At 47.6% G+C, this 16,725-nt stretch overlaps 1 protein-coding gene across 2 annotated transcripts in view; it reads left to right on the forward strand.

The window, feature by feature from the left end:
- LOC119374595 (protein enabled) overlaps nucleotides 1–16,725 on the forward strand; it is a 121,272-nt gene that overhangs the window by 43,767 nt on the left and 60,780 nt on the right. The window contains exon 1 of one of the 2 annotated variants that reach the window (XM_049420381.1): nucleotides 412–634. The exons of the other annotated variant lie outside the window; for it this stretch is intronic. Coding sequence (XP_049276338.1) covers nucleotides 564–634 — 71 coding nt within the window. The 5' untranslated portion in view covers nucleotides 412–563. Of the gene's footprint in view, nucleotides 1–411; nucleotides 635–16,725 lie in introns of those variants that run through there. 2 annotated transcript variants of the gene reach the window in all.

Below are 16,725 nucleotides of genomic sequence, written 5' to 3' on the forward strand. Positions count from 1 at the left end.
GACTGTTACGTGGTTTTTCTGAGCTACACTGCGCATGCGCGCACCTTTGTGGACGGTCTAAGCGGCCACAAACACTGCTTGTGTGACGTGCGAGGTGTAGGACCACGTGTTCGTCCATCTCCTGTCGTCTGCTGTGTGGTGCAAGAGGCGGCAGCAATCTTACGGCTTCTGTACGGAACTACTTTGCCATGTCATCAACTACGGTCACGTGGTTTTGCGGAGCTCTACACTGCGCGCATGCGCGAATGTAAGACCCAAAGCTTTAAGGACAGTATTGTATCCCCGGCTGTGTTGGCACAGACACAAGTGTGACGTAGAAGACCACGTGTGCGTAAAAACTGAACCGCGAAACCATCGCCTGGGGACCGTATCTCACGGCAGACAGACTCGTACAGTGTCGATAGCGATTGCTCGAGACAGTGCTTCAGTAGTTCCCCTGTTTTGGAAGACAGCTTAGGCCCTACGGGGCCTCATCTGTGTTTATTTGTGTGTGCTTGGATTCGGTGGCTTAGTGTGTGCGCGTGCTTGTGACGTCACCGTTGCTCCTTTGACGCGATTGGTGGATGTTCTGCTGCGCCATGGTGCTGACGACGGGCACCGATTCGTTGAACCGACGCCACAGCGTTCCCGACGGGTGAGTTTTGCTTCGTGTGTAATGTTGATTGCTGATTTGATTTCAATTGGGAGACGGGGTGGGAGGGGCGGGGAAGGGGGCCGGGGGGGCTTGTTTTGGCGATGACTGAAAATGGCTTCCGGAACGAGAGAATGTCTGTTATTATGTTCATCACACATATGCTTAGTTCAACATCTAAATATTAGGATCGTATTTGTAATGGATTGAGATGCTCCCAGGCCTTGTGTTCGTGTGCCATGTGGCGTTTTTCTTTTTCTTTTTTTCATCTCGAAAAGAAGGCCATATACGGACTGCAAGGTCTCTGGGGGCCCTTTGTATAATTTACGCTTCTTCCGTCGCTGTGAGGCACATCAGGCGTCCGCGCAAACGCTGGACAATTACGATGCATACGGTGTCTTCGCTTCCTCTTCGAAAACTTATGAAATGACAACAACGTTAGGGCCCCGCCACGGCGGTCTCGTGGTTATGGCGCTCGACTGCTGACCCGAAGGTCGCGGGATCGAAACCCGGCCGCGGCAGGCTGCATTTTCGATGGAAGCGAAAATGTTTGAGGCTCGTGTACTTAGATTTAGGTGCACGTTAAAGAACCCCAGGTGGTCGAAATTTCCGGAGCCCTCCGCTACGGCGTCTCTCATAATCATATCGTGGTTTTGGGACGTTAATTGAAACCCAGATATTATTATTAAACAACGTTCGGAATGTGTGAACTCTTCATATAAAATGATTTGGAGGCTATACAACGACCATTTGTACTCGTGCGGAGGGAATGGCCCGAGCTTTTAAGACCTGGAGCCTTGGTGCACATTGTAGATGTTACTAACGGTTATCACATTATCGAGGACGCGACGATGCTAGCATATTCAGTGTATTGATGCCGAGCGCTGCGTCGTTTTCAAGCCGGGTATGCGTACGTGTTTGTATGGAAGGGGAGCGTGCCTCTACATAGACGACTTTAGATCTCACCCTCATGCGATAGGCGCGTATACAGTTAAGCGCTATGCAGTAGGAGGATGTCGTCTCACTGCGAGCGGTGCGGTGTGCACAGAGGAAGTCCCATACGTATAAGCCTGAAAATGGGCGGTGGGGCAGACAGGTGCTTGACGGACGAGAGATTTCCCCGGCAGCGGAAGCACGGTTCGTACTCTATATACATATATACCCGACTTTGCTTTCCAAGGAAGAAGAGTGAGAAAACGAGAAGGAAATGCGAGAGGAAGCCCACGCCATGGCACACATATAATTCTCCGCCAGTTTGCCACACTGGGGGAGCGCACCGGAGCGTGACTCCGCCAATTCCCGAGTTTTCCGCAAGGTTCGCGACGGTGACACACCCGCCGCACCACTCTGTGATATTTGTGGAGTGGTCTTTATGTGTACGTATTTTAAGGAACCATTGCCTCCGAGATGGTTTGCATGCTCGTTGCCCACTACTACGTGCTGCTTTCGGGAAGTCGTTACAGATATATTTCTTAAGCCATTGCCCCCGAGATGGCTTGCGCCTCCGCTGCCCACTATAAGGTGTTGTTTTTGGCAAGTAGTTATTTTAACGACATCCCCATTCCTTCCTTTAACCTTTGCACACTTATGTTCGCATTTAAATAACGTTTTGGAGCGTAGCCTTCGTGATCGCAAGTTTTTGTTGGCATTCTTGGAGGCAAACACGTAAACACGTATACCTCGAAGCAGACCCGGTCACCTAGGTTCGCTGTGACGGGAGAGACCTTCTCTCTAGAGTTGAACAGATGGATCTTACATGCGCCCTGGATGTATGCTGCATATGCAGACGTGAAGATTGCGAGGTTAATACCCCAGGCACACGGTACATCCGTGGATCGTTACTCGCAGTCCATCCTCCGCAGGGACTGAGTAATTCAGAATGTGTCATGGAGTTGAGATATCTGTGGTACCAGAACATTAATGAACTTCGGGCACACTGCAGAACTGAATTTTGGTTATCATACAGTTTTCTTGCTTGTTTAATATACCCCGAGGCTGCCCTCCTGGTAATAAAGAATACCAAATCTCATTATTACACCAATGATTAACCTTACATACCGATTCTGATGCTGCGCGTTAATGTTAATGTACAATATGCAGTCATCTTTCAAAGGAAGACTCTGTCAATTTGAATACGTTTGTGCGCGACGTATGTGTTCAGCCACTGCGCATTTCTAAAGTTATGTGGGTGTATCATTTCGTGTAGATAGCGGAGGCGTAGTTATAAGAAAATTTCACCGAATCCTGGGTTATGCGGGGAGTAATAATAAATTTTGCTTGACTTTAATGAAACAGCGTTTTAAGAATTAAGAAAACGACGGATCCAACGCATAAGTAGAAATCGGTGATGAGCGAAGCCATCTCTAATGCCTTCCAGTTGTCCTTATCCTTGTACATTTCAGTGTAACTGAATGCTCCTCGTGTTAACTTGGCCCCTATTTTCTTCCGTTTAGACATATGTCCCCGCTCTCTGTACTGTGTTTTTGCACCTCCTGCGTCTCTCTTTGTCGGGAAAGGTGCGGTTAAAAAGGCATATACCCCCGGAGAAACATTCCGGGAATGTGAAGCGTCAAGTATCTCCGGAATCGTAATCGCATTAGTAATCGCATTATATCCAACGGATTAAGCCATCGATCGTGGCTCTTCTTTTTCTTTCTTTATTTTTTTTTCTTTCTTTATTTTTTCCCCCCTTGGCAGCGCGTTTCGCGGTCTATTTCATTGCACATCCTCGTGGTAAGCTGAGTGTGCACTGCGGGCGCCCTCACGCGGTATCGTATGACGACAGCCCGAGGACTGAGATCGTACAGAACCGCTGCGTAAGCACACACTACGCAATCCCCCCCCCCCCCCCCCCTTTATTTTTTCTTTCGGCAATCTTTTCGACGTGGTCGTTGTTAATCCGGCTTTGCAGCTCGGCTCTGTTGCCACGAGGCGAAGCTAGCATTACGGCGGCCACCCTTTTCATCGTGCCGGGTTGTTTGGTTTGTGATCGTGGAATGGCTTCAGTCATGGCGCTGGTGTCCGTTTTTTTCGTTTCTTCCTGTGCCCTTGTTTCTTTCGATGGAGCCGAAAATGCTTGAGGCCCGTGTACTTAGATTTAGGTGCGCGCTATAGAACTCCAGGGGGTCGGAATTTCCGGAGCCCTCCACTACGGCGTCCCTCATAAACATACCCTGGTTTCGGAATGTTAAACCCCAACAAATATTATTATGTGCCCTTGTTTCATCTATCGCTGTGACCTAATGTTTTCTTCTTTCTTCGTTTATTCGGCGTTCAAGGAGACCTTTCCATGTCGATGCTCGCGACCGCGTGCGGTCTTCGCAAAACAGATGACCAACGTCTCTGCGCGCTGTGTTTTCGCGAACTTTGTCGTCTACGAGCGGTTGATTTGTCACCTGGAGTGACGTGCTTATCATCTACCGTTTCGTGTAGTGTACTTGGAACTCTGCGCTGCGGAAGGTACTCCGCAAGTTATTGCGGTTGTGCAGAGCTCTCACTTCGACGCGCTTCGCGGCGCAGCGACGCGCTATACACGGTCGAACCCCTCTACAACGAAATAACTCTTATAGCGAAGTATTCCTCACGCCCTGGCTATATTGTGAGCGTCGCGGTGCGCGACCTCTACATGTCACTTCGTTACACGTAGCGATTGGACCATCGCCGGGACCTGCGCACGAGGTACTGCGGCCTGCCATTCGTTTCATTGGTGCTGCGGTGGCTTCCTGTGAACCGCGCCGTTCGCTTCATAACATGCAGTGCTCGTTCACCGATTTTCCCCCAACCTCTCTGCTGACGCCCGCGACGGCTTGGCGCTAGCGTGCGGATACGAAGCAACCGCGAGCAGCACACGGGCGTGTATATAGGCGTCGTTGAAAACTCCACGTTCGCGCCGCGGCATCTGTTGTGTCTACGCAACGAGGGGTGTGTTTACGCCTCCGAAAACGACCATACAGTGCGGTTCACGACCTTTCGAGTTCGTGTGGACGGCGCGTACAAAACATAAGAGCCTGTACCGTATACGGTACAGGCTCTCGTGTTTTGTACACACCGGGGCGCTAAAGTGCTACGCACTTATAAGTGCGTAGCACTTTAGGGGCCCGGCTTGTCGTCCGTCCATATATCTCATGCGGCGTGATCACGCTCACAATCAAGTGGCCAATGCAGGCCTAAATCAAGGCTAGCAATGCTCAAGACCGGGTTAAAATAAACGAACGAGGTCTAAAATTATACAATTAACAGAAATAACCGAGAAGTGATCGCAGTAATTAACTTAAAATCGCTAAAAACGCCTCGGAAACATGCGGCTGACGCCCGCGCCGCGCAAGAGAGAGCGCCACCGCCTCGCCAGCCGCGCGATTGCTCCTCCCACGGGCGCATCTCCGGCGCCTGTGTTACGAACTCCTGCGAGAGATTATTCATAGACAGAGACTAACAATACAGCAACGGTAATCGCTGGGTGCCCGTGTTACGCACTTCCTTCATCTTTCACAGTATAGTGGGAGCTGTGTCTATAGCGCAGGATTTAGAATTGCACAAGAACGACATTAACGCTGGATGTAATTTTTAGCGTCTTTCAGTGATGCTATAGCGACTGGCGGCGGAGCTATTTTCAACAGCGTCTCGTTGTACCAGCACCGCCGAACTCGGGCTGCGCAGTTAATGAACTTAGTCTTGCACCACCGTGAACCGGTTCACGCGCGGTGCAGTCGAGTCCAACAGACTTTACAACGTGATGCACGATCGTTCACGGCCGAATGAGTTCAGATCTGTGACTCGCGTCTTCCGTATACGTCGTATTTTGGGACATGAGACTGCGAAGCTGAATGCGATGCAGAATTGTTTGACGCACTATATCCTTGGGGTCGCGAACGCGACCAATGAGACAAGTTGGCAAGGCGTACGTCTTGAGGTATAACCACTGAATAATGTCCAGCTCGCCCTCATTGGGGCTGTACGCCCCTGTAACGGAATTCTTAACCGGTCTTCCCTTTGTGTAATCGGTCGATGCTTCTTCGGTGGATATCATTTCATTCATTTCTTCATGGGAGCTTGACGACATTACATAAGGAGGGAATGAGATGGGAAACATGAGGTCATTGGAGAAAAAAAAAATGCGCTCAACATTGTGACGAGTTACGGAATATATGACAGGCATACAGTTAATATAACAATACATCTATATTGCAATACAGAAACGCAGTATTGGCGAGCCGGAGTAGACAGAAAGATAGAATGTACTAATGTTGCGTGCAGTAATCAGGAATGGAATAAGAATAAGCGGATGTGACTAAGATACGCGTATTTTATCACATCTAGGAGTGGCGGGTATGTGAATGTATGCTTAGTGCATTGTTACGTGCACGTAATTCCACGTCTATGTCACACTCTGTTACACTATTCAAACGATATAATTTTTCACTTCTACACTATTGAGTGGTCGCTCGGCCGCCTCTAGGCAGGCACCATCCGGGGTCGTTGACCTTTCGATGCCTCCTAATGTTGAGTCTGTTGAAGGGAAAAGAAAGAAAGAAAGAAAGAAAGAAAGAAAGAAAGAAAGAAAGAAAGAAAGAAAGAAAGAAAGAAAGAAGTTACGAAGAGGCTACGTAAAAAAAGAAACAAATCGTTCGAACCAATGTCACCATGCGTTGAAGCAGGGCTCCAACTTGTCAGTGGTCGCGGGCAAGCAAAAAAAAAAGAAAATAAATTGAAACAAGGGGCGGCAGGAAGCAAGATGGACTGGCTGTCACGAGGGATCTGTATGTAATTCGTAATTACGATCACTGTAATTGCGCTAGTCTCTAATCGGTTTTTTTTTTTTTCCTGTCTTAATGGCGGCGGCTGTCAGTTTCAATTGCAAGCAGCTGTCCACGGAACGCCGCCTCGCATGTGCTGGTCTTATTTTTGCGTTACTTGTCTTATTTTTATAACTGAAGGAAACGTGGGGATGAGATACACAAGAGTTAAAACAGGTCGAAGTCCCGCATACGGGTACGAATTATATATAGTACATTAACTGTTACGTTTAGCGGCACTAGTTTTAGTTCTATTTTCCTTCGATGTTGCGCTGCTTCCGTGTATACAAGACCATATGCTACTTGCCTGACCGACGACGCATGCAGCGGTGTTATTCCGTGGTTGATTTCGCGCTGCTTCGCACGATGTCGTGGGTTCGGTTACCGGCCGCATTTTGAGGGGCCACGAATGCAAGAAGGATGTGAGTCTGTTGGTATCGTGTGGTTGTCTGTGATCGAATACTCGATCTTTTCGCTTAAGAAATAAATGAAAGAAGGAAAGGACGATGGAGGTGCTGTTTATTATGCATTGATTTGTGTGTGCGTACTGATAGACTTCGCTAATTCATGTATACACCCTGCTGCGACCGTCGTTCTTATTCTTCCAGCTGCCGCCTTGCTATGGAATGTCAGAACTTTCTAGTTTCGCTAGGTGTCCCTGTACGTGGGCTAAAAGCGCCCCATTCGCAGGAACCAGTGTAAATTTAAAGCAACTCTTGCGTGTAGGCGTTGTTCCTTATCGCAGGCCTGTATACGTGTTTATTTTTCAACAGCATTGTACGCGATGCGTTCGTTGCTTCAAGCTCGTGGTTATGGTTGGCTTGGCGAGGATCGATCGAGATCAGCCCACTGACGTTGCGAGAAGAGAGGGTGTGGGGAGACACACACTAACTTCTCGCCCCGTCCCCCGAAATTTGTACGTACAGTCGTTGTGAAAAGTTCGCAGACGACTAGGTTGCTGACAAAACTTTCTGAATATCCCAGCAACTTGTGACTGTATTCGAACTGCACAGTACATGTCGTTAGCACTTTTGGAAACAGGCCGGAAATCTGAATTCTAGGCGGCCTGCCGAAGCAGCGGGAATATTAAGCTTTTTCTTGTCTCGTGGTATCTATATCTATATATATATATACATACACACACACATATATATATATATATATATATATATATATAATATATATATATATATATATATATATATATATATATATATATACGTAAATATGCACAGGCCACCCCTTTCCCCCGAAATAAATGTCTGGCCTCGCCTATAGATGGATCAGCCGGTGACGTAATTACCGATATGTGGGCATTGCACTGAATACGCGTGCTTATTGATCAGCGCGAAACAACGATCAATAAGTGTACATCCGTTCCGACTCGCCCACTTTCTGCCTTAATGGATGTACGTACGTGGGAAGTATTTCTTCTTTCTTTTTTTTTTCGTATCACTACGGATGTATATCGCGACGGATCAACGGAGATTAAGCGACGGGCTGGCTCTTCTTAATATCCGCTGCTCCTATATCCCTCCGCAATGCACTTCTGTATACGATCCCATTCCTTCATGAGTGTTCTTCTGATATGCGTATGTATAAAAAGAGTGCGCAGGTGTTGCCGATGTAGTGAGAAAGAGAGCCTGTATATATTCTTCGCACTGCAGTTATGTGTTTGGTTTATTACGTTTCATTTTTCTTCATATACAGCGCGGCTACGAACTTAAGTTTATTATTACAAACTTTTTTTTTCTATTTCTTCATATACGGCGCGGCACCGCGATGATTAAATCTCCCCCGCACCGCATCCGCGCGGCCTCCTAATCCCGGAATGGGAACGGGACTTCTCCGACGACGACGGAAAGCCCAGCTCGATGCGACCAACCGCTATGCAGAAGTGTCGCGGGCAAGCAATTAATCACCGGTCCCTCGCCTGACGTGTGCTGTATATATGTACGCCCACCATATACCGTCGGGCCTCCTGGCCCGTTTTGCCGATCCCGGTGCTCCTTTAATTACGTCTTTCTTTCCTTCTTTCTTTCTTTCCTTCTTTCTTTCTTTCTTTCTTTCTTTCTTTCTTTCTTTCTTTCTTTCTTTCTTTCTTTCTTTCTTTCTTTCTTTCTTCTTTCTTTCTTTCTTTCTTCCTGTGTCCGTATGGAGTATTTTAAGACGGCGTGCATGGAAAAGTGGTATATATGTATTACTGGCCTTCCGGTGCAGTTGGAGACGTCGCTCGGGCAAGCAGTGGTCAGTTTTTGAGGATGATAAATGCGAAAGTTTCAGGGCTGATTGTTGTTGATTTCTTTTTTGCGCATCTTAATTGTGTCACGTTTTCGTTTTTTTTTTTTCTTACGGCTGAGTAATCCGGGATATAAATGATCATATTGATCGTATTTGTAAAGGGGGAAAAAAAAACGCCGAAGTTGTTACGCTGTTCCTCGATTAAATTAACATACAAACTAATACACGTGCGATCCGATTGGGAAGTTCTTACGCGTAAGACGTGAGGCAATTGGAGATCTCTGCATGAGGGAGGCCTTCTTCGTCCCGCGGTAGGCGTGAAAGAAGCCGATGTTGATGACATTGCAGAAGGCGCGCCGAATGTCTCACAGTCGCGCTCCCTTAATGTCATCGCGCATGCGTTGCGCGCGCGCGGCCACATGCACAACACTTTCGCGATTTCACGAGACATTGTAGTTGGTGCAGTCGCTTTCTGCAGTGCAGTTCAACAGGGCTTCTTGTGTAAATTTTTTGCGCTAAGCAGTTTAATAATGGAATACCAACTAGCCCAATCCCACACTTTACTTCTTGCTGAGCTAGCTTGTTCACAACTTGAGGAAAATAGGCATGGCGCTAACCGGACAGGGACGAAGTGAAGAAACGAACCAACAAACACGGGTGCTGTGGTTCAACGTGCACGTGATCTCGAATACATTCATCCCCTGATTCATAACGTACACGCGTGAATAACGCAGACACCTTGCCTCGTTATGGCACGTATGCCTCATTGGGTATGCATAACCCCTGACGTCATTGTAATGCCGCTACGGTGTCTCTTGACGCTGTGCTGTGTTCGTAATAATATATATATATATATATATATATATATATATATATATATATATATTCCAGCACTGTCGTTTACCCCCCCCTCCCATCCCTCCCCCCTTCTTCTCTACAGTATAGTCGCCATGTTTGCTGTCGCGCGTTTTTACGACCTGGCAACGTCCCCGTCCCGTCCGCGTGATCGAGATTCACCGTACAGCGCGAAGCCGACGAACTCGGGATTCGATTTTGGCTTCGCTCGGCTACTGATGGTCCCCCGCCCGGACGAAAAGCCTGGGCGATGATTAACACTTGACTCGCGCGTGCGCTGTTTGTGCGTGGCTTGCTGTGTGCGTACAGAGGCCTAGCTGTGCTTGTACGCTGAGTGTTCGGCTGTATACAGTCATCGAGCTCGGAGGCGGGGTGCATTCGATTAGGTCACCGCTGGCCGGGTCGACGTGCGCACGCGGTTCTCACGGCTCGCGCTGCGCGGGTGGTCGATCGAGAGGCTGTGGTCAGCTATCTAGATTTGGGAAAGGAGAAAGGTGGGGAGAGAGGCTTCTTGCGTCGGCACGTATGTACTCTAGCGTGGTGCGAAAAACCTTAGCGTGACTTCATTTCGTGACGTTAGGGGTCACGACGCACGACTCCTTCGCGCGCTTAAGCCATCCAGTATGCTCTCTGCGCATACGCTACAGCGCGTGCGCGGAAAGCATTCGGCTAGTAATCAAACACTCCGGCGTCATGAGGCACTCGTTGAGACGGGAAAGCTGACCTCGATATGAGCTGCATTTCGTTAAACCATCATAATTATAGGCTCGACTTAAAGGAGTCAGTATAAAACGCATGGATACGAACCCACAGCCTATGCGAGTAATGCGGAGGTTATGGGTTCGGATCCCACCGGTGGCAGGTTTTCTTTTTCGTCTATTTTCATTTCGTATTGACCGACAATTAGTACACTTAACTTAAAAACTACATCTAAGGTACACTACCTTGTAGTATTCATTGTCAGCTGGTTTAGTATGATCGCGTTAAATGAAAATGATTCTTTGATCTATTTCCAGTTTTTTTTTTTTTTTTTTTCATTCGTGGTAGGTGTGAGGTTACGTGTAGGGCTACCTTAGGGTATCAGCATAGCCTTTACAAATTACGGCATCAACTATGACAAGTTACCCTGTCGCACTAAAGACTCATTTTATTGCAGTCCCATTCTATTACAAAAAGAATAAACGCTAAAGTAGTTATTTACAGGCAACTACGCATTATTAGGGTCTGCTTAGCACGTACAAAAACAACGTATTTTACCTGATACAACCACTGACGTAACTCATTTTTTAATGCTGTAGAACCTCGTTAATACATTCCCGTTTCTTGCGATTTCCCGGTACCAACGTTCGCGTTGTCGTTATCAGGCGAAACTACGCGATGTTTTAGTGATTTTAGATTCTATACTTTCCCGGATAATACGTCCCCCCCCACACACAAAAAGCGTATCAACGAGGTTCGGTTTGCTATACGGCGCCGGCGAAAAAAAAAAAAATTCGCCTGCTCTTATTGGCCGTCAGAGCTATAGTCTGCCTTTGTCTTCTTTTAGGAAGCCATCACGTAAAATGTCGCTTTACATTACACTGCTCAAATGTCCAACCATGGCGTTTTTTTTTTTGTGACGCCATGGGCGGCGTATGAGAAGACGCTTCTCGCCTTGCCGCACCGCGTATTCGCTAAAGTATTCGCTCGCCCGCACCGCCCCCGCGTGTGTATATTTATACACACGAGCTCAGTGAACCGTTCCATTCCTGTAATTCGCTCTCGCATGTTCTCGTTTCCGAACGCGACGCGCGCCGCGGCCGCAATAAAAGTGTCGTCCGCCGTGTTCCCCGGCTTCGTTACGTTTATTTTTTTTTTTTTGCTACTTTTCTGCGACGGCGGTGGTGTCGTCTGAGCTCCCTTGACAGATTTACGGCGTTGGGCACACTCATGACGCTCATGGGCCACGCACAGTCGCCCACTGGTCCAACCACCCACCCACCCACTCACCCATCCCTGCGTCTCGCTTGAATTGCGCTAACCCTCCCCCTCCTTCCTCCTCCATTATCTGTCACGTGTGTAGGCTTAGAACCTAAGGCTTGGGTATACAGTCGGTCGAACCCGCAGGTGAGGGTTGCCTCCTTTATAGCCCGACGATCGAGTTTGGTCGCGAGTTTTTTAGGGCGTCAGTGACGTTTATGACTCCCCCTCCCCCCATGGGCCGGGTGTTTGCATGTATGCATGCTGTCCTGGCTTGCTCCTGTATCAAAGGAGCCCGCCCCGGTATCGAAATTTGGAAAATCCTCACGAGTTGAAAAAGGGCTGCAACCGAGGGGTGTAGAGAGGCGCGCGTGGCTCTATATGTTGAGCGACTCGCGGTAATGCGACGTATAATCTGGCTGCGTCATCGCCGATCCGTGTCTTGCGGCGTGGCAACGCTGTCGAAGCAGCGTTGCCGTCGTGTACGGTAACGTGACACGCGTGAACGCGTGGGATGTGGTTTACTGCCGTCATTTTCCGCTAATGGAGGGAGAGACCGGTACTAACGTGCAGGTCGTATACCTTGTAAATAGCCGTGTTTCTTGGATGTGTTGTTTAATGTTAATATCTAAATAAGGGTAGCTCGTTTGTCTGTCTGTGTTTGAACAAAAAATGGTCGTCGTACATTTGATAAACAAAAAGAAATGAGCGGCAGTACACCTTGCGTGCATATTCTAGCCGTTAACAGGGATGATGGAAGTGGTGCTCCAAACTGCTCCAAGAGAGAAATGCTGCTTCAAGGTGTGATATTTGTTAGTAACTGCTCCAAACCGGCCGCCGGATGACCAGGATTTGGGGACATGTGCACGTAGCGTCATCTCTCATCGGCGGCAGCGGCGGCCTGCCGTCACTGAATTGGGAATACTATAGGCGAAAGAAGTCATATCTGACCAAAAAAAAAAAAAAACTAGCTCGCAAAAACGACTCCCGGTTCTATACAGCAGAGGCTTATTTGAGCATTCCGTTCAATTACAGTGTTGCACTCCAAACCGCGTGGCTTCCCAGGTGTTTAATATTTTACAGTGGGGCCCCATGTGTTCCTATGGGCTGTGTTCAATTGTTCCGGGAAGCCGCACGCTTTGTAGTGTGATACTGCAATTTTTCTAAAATGTTCCAGTAGGTCTCTGCTTTATAGAGCCCGGAGTCGTTTTTTTTTAACTAGCTTTTTTCAAGAGATATGATTTTTTTTAGCTTGTTTCTCATTCAGTTATGGACAGGACGCCGTTGCTGCCGCCGAGAGATGGCGCCACGCACACATGTCCCCGAATCCTGGGAATGGCTCTGGAAAACTGAAAACAGTGAACTTTAACCGTGGTGACCACGCAGCGAGCCTAAACGAAAACAAGCTGTGTACTATCGTCTAGTATGCAGCTTGTATACTAGCTGTGTACTAGCATATTGACAATGCCACAAGTACTGGCACTGTCTATATATATCTGATTTAGCTGCATATTTGTACCTGACAAGTAGACTATTTTGGTGAAATGCGTGTGAGGTTATTTCGATGTCGCACTGATTAATAACTGCTGCTGTGACTTTGATGTGTGACTGATTGCATTTACCACTTTATCAGCGTCAACCTCATTTGTGCCACAAGAACTGGCATTTTAAGTGTGTGGCTCATTTAGCTTATCTTATTTTTGAAATTTTCAATGCTGGCTATTTTGGCGAAATATGAAAATAACATGCTGAACTCTTACCGATTGTAAACTGCTGCTTTGGCAATAGTCACACGTGATTGTGGCTATTTTTGTAATTTGGTGCTCAGCTTTATCGCTTCTATATCATTTCTACCACTAGTACGGGTAATTTAAATATGTGTTGCTCATCTCGCTTTGTGTTCAATGACCATCCATCTGCTGAATTATTTGCTTCTCGCAATTTGAAGTGATTATTGTGTGTGCAATATGTTTAATAATAAATATTAATATTTATGCGATGCCTAAATGATGCTTTAATTTCCAGGGGTCGTTTGGAATATTTTGCCATCTTCTCCGAAAACACCAATAGCTGCTCCAAACTAACATTTTTTTTTGCTCCGTAAGCACTTATGGCCGCTCCAAAGCACCATTTTTTCTGCTCCAGAATCTGCTCCAAAAATCAAGATGTCGCTTCCATCACTGCGTTAGGTATGCTGATCACCTGTTTGCGAGGTCCACTGAATGCGAGCGATTATAAAATTGAAAGGGTTTTGACGAGAGAAATGGCCGGACTGATAGTTTGAGAAGGATACGCGATGGGCGTAATCACTGACGGCAACGCAACGACGTTGTAAAAACTACTGACACAGCTCTGGCTTTAACAACCATTTTTCATTGCATTTTCACGTGCAGTATACGTGTATAGGAAACACCAGCTGCGCAGATCAATGGCGAGGGCCTAATCGTGATGAAATAGCCGGTCATTATCAGCTGCGATGAATACCCTCCCTGCGAACCCGGGCCGAGAGGAGAGCATTTGTGTGCAGTGCGGTGCGAATGTCGACGTTTACAACTACGCCCGATAGTTGCTTGTAAGGAAGACTTCGTTTCTCGGCAAAATCTTTCGAACTATGCATCAATAGGCATTGTTCGTGCAAAGTTAGGGATAGTATAGACAGACTTAGGGATTGTACAGACTTAGGGATTGTACAGACTTAGGGATTGTACAGACTTAGGGATTGTACAGGCTTAGGGATTGTACAGGCTTAGGGATTGTGCAGACTTAGGGATTGTACAGACTTCAGGATTGTACAGATTTGAGGACAGTGTAGACTGATTTAGGGATAGTGAAGGTGTATTTTAATGATAGTACAGTCTTGGGAGTAGTATGGACGTGTTTTGGTATAGTACAGAATTGTCGGTGGTAGACAAAGTTGGGGATTGTATAGACAGATTTAAGGATCGTACACAGACACGCATATATGGGTATAGCACAGACATAGGGATTCATTGTCAACTAGGCTCCCACGTGGGAGCCGAAATGTCAGTGTAAACATATTTTCACCTTGGTCGGCGTCTTTCAAAGTTTTCACCAGACTTAGGGATAGCGTAGGGAGATTTGGGATCGTGTAGGCATATTTAAGGATGGTATAGACAGGCTTAGGCATAGTGTAGACAGATTTGTACATAGCTACACACACGTACACATGTAGCTGTAGACAGACATACATCTAGATTTAGGCAGGGAGATATCGATTACATTGATTGACTAGTTGGTGTGTGCCGAGCGCAGTGCGTGAATTCCATGACTGGCATATATAAAGCTCGCGGAGCGCACCTGAAGTACAGTGGGCACTTTGCTCCCAAAAAAGGGATGATATACTGTAGGGCGCTAATGCAAACTCCCCATCCTTCCTTTCGCTTACGCACATCAGCTAAATAGGCTCGCTCACCTGAACGACACGCGCCTGCGGTCGCTTATCGCCGTTTCTCCTTTCGTTCCACGTATTTTCGGTGCCCTGACGTCATCGCCTACGCTTCACCCGTCTCCGCTCGATCCCCCGTTTTCTTTCGGAGCGGCGAAGCCAGCCGAGCGAGAACGCTGTGGGCGCCGTACTGGGGGCAATTTCAAATGACTCTCACCCGCTGAGCTCTCCTGCGGAACACCGTACGTGTGCGCACTTTCCGCAGATTGCGCGCAACGAAATAGGGTCGCCCTTGACTAAAAAAAAAACGATAAAGAGATTATCGGTGATTTTCGCCATACTTGTTCACGAACCAACTCAGAATGATTTCGCGCTCTCGTACCGGTTCGTCCCATCAAGCCAAAGAGGAAAGAAACATTTGGACAGCTCGAGCATTGCGCAACACGATTCGAGACAAGAAAATATTGGTCCAACACGTCATCGCGACGTCAGAGTGAGCTATAGTATACTGCAGCGCAGTTGTACAAGTACGGATCGACTAAAAACTACAGTAAACCGAACATTCTCGGCCAATACGCCGTCTCGAAGGTCACGTGTCGTGCCGAAACTCCTCGGGACGGGCTTCGTGGAAAGTTTCGCTTATCAAGGCTGCAAATGTGTGACGTAATGCTCTCTTTCTCCTCTAGTATACTTTTATCATCGACGGCTTCAGCGAAGAACTCTACGCGTTGTAACGGTGTGGCGTTTCTGCGTACAGCGAAACGTTGCTTTGTATGACGACGCAATCGAATCTCGCCTTGCCTGTTTGTGCGGTTATCCTGTTTGTTCTCAGAATTGGGTACGTTACTGATCTCGCATCGCGAGTCCTTGAGTGTCATGGTTTTATCGGCGCGTACTGCGTCCCCATTCTGCACGGCGCGTTAAAAGCCGTGTTCCATAAAGCCAGTAACCAACTATGCCAGGCTCTTTCAGCGTTGTCTGCATTCCTGTTTTTTTTTTCTTTCATTTTTCTTTACAGGTAAGCACGTGTACCTCCTTTTCGTCTTCATGTCAATCAACAAGGATTATGTCATGTGTTGAGCACATTGCACGTGGATGTCAGCCACCCGTGTCAGATCGGTGCGGCAGCGCTGCACGCATTTATATTCCGACCCAGAGTGTACGGGAATCGAGCGTTAGGGAAAACGGGGGAGAGTGGGGAGCTTGGGGGACACGTGGGGAGGGAAAGTTGAGGGGAAGCGGAAAGATCGACTTTCCTTTGCGCCGGTATTGACGTATATGCCCGTTCCCATCCGCCGACCTTTCCTTCTTTCTTTCTTTCTTTCTTTTAAAAGCCATAAAGGTCGAGGGGGAAAGGTGCGAAGGTTTTGGGGAGAGGAGGAAAACATGATGTCATGTAGCGGGACCTTGCCTTCCACTCCCGGTTTTTCCCGGCCAGGGCCCGCTAATCGAATTCTCTCTAGCGATTTTTGTTTTCTTTCTTTCCTGTCCTCTTTTATCTGTGTATATCTGATTCGCTTGTTTGCTCGTCGGACATGGCGGACATTCTCTCCGAGGACATACCGTAATACCGATGAGCAAAAAAAAATGTTTAAATAAATAAAGGGTGAGGAGAAAAAGGGAGGACCTGACGTGATCTACGCGAATCGACGTCGTTTCTCTTTGAACGTTTGTATGTATACGCTTCTGTCGTCATCGGCTTGCACGTGCATAGCGATGCTGACGTACGGTCGGTGACGATTTGTTTTGCGTTTTGTCTTTGTATTGTGAGTTACCGTTACTACTACTTTCTTTCACGCGGTGCGGTCGTGACGCGGCATGGAAATTGGAGTGCAGATAGG

This window comes from Rhipicephalus sanguineus, chromosome 11 (assembly GCF_013339695.2).
Source record: "Rhipicephalus sanguineus isolate Rsan-2018 chromosome 11, BIME_Rsan_1.4, whole genome shotgun sequence".
NCBI classification, from domain to species: domain Eukaryota; kingdom Metazoa; phylum Arthropoda; class Arachnida; order Ixodida; family Ixodidae; genus Rhipicephalus; species Rhipicephalus sanguineus.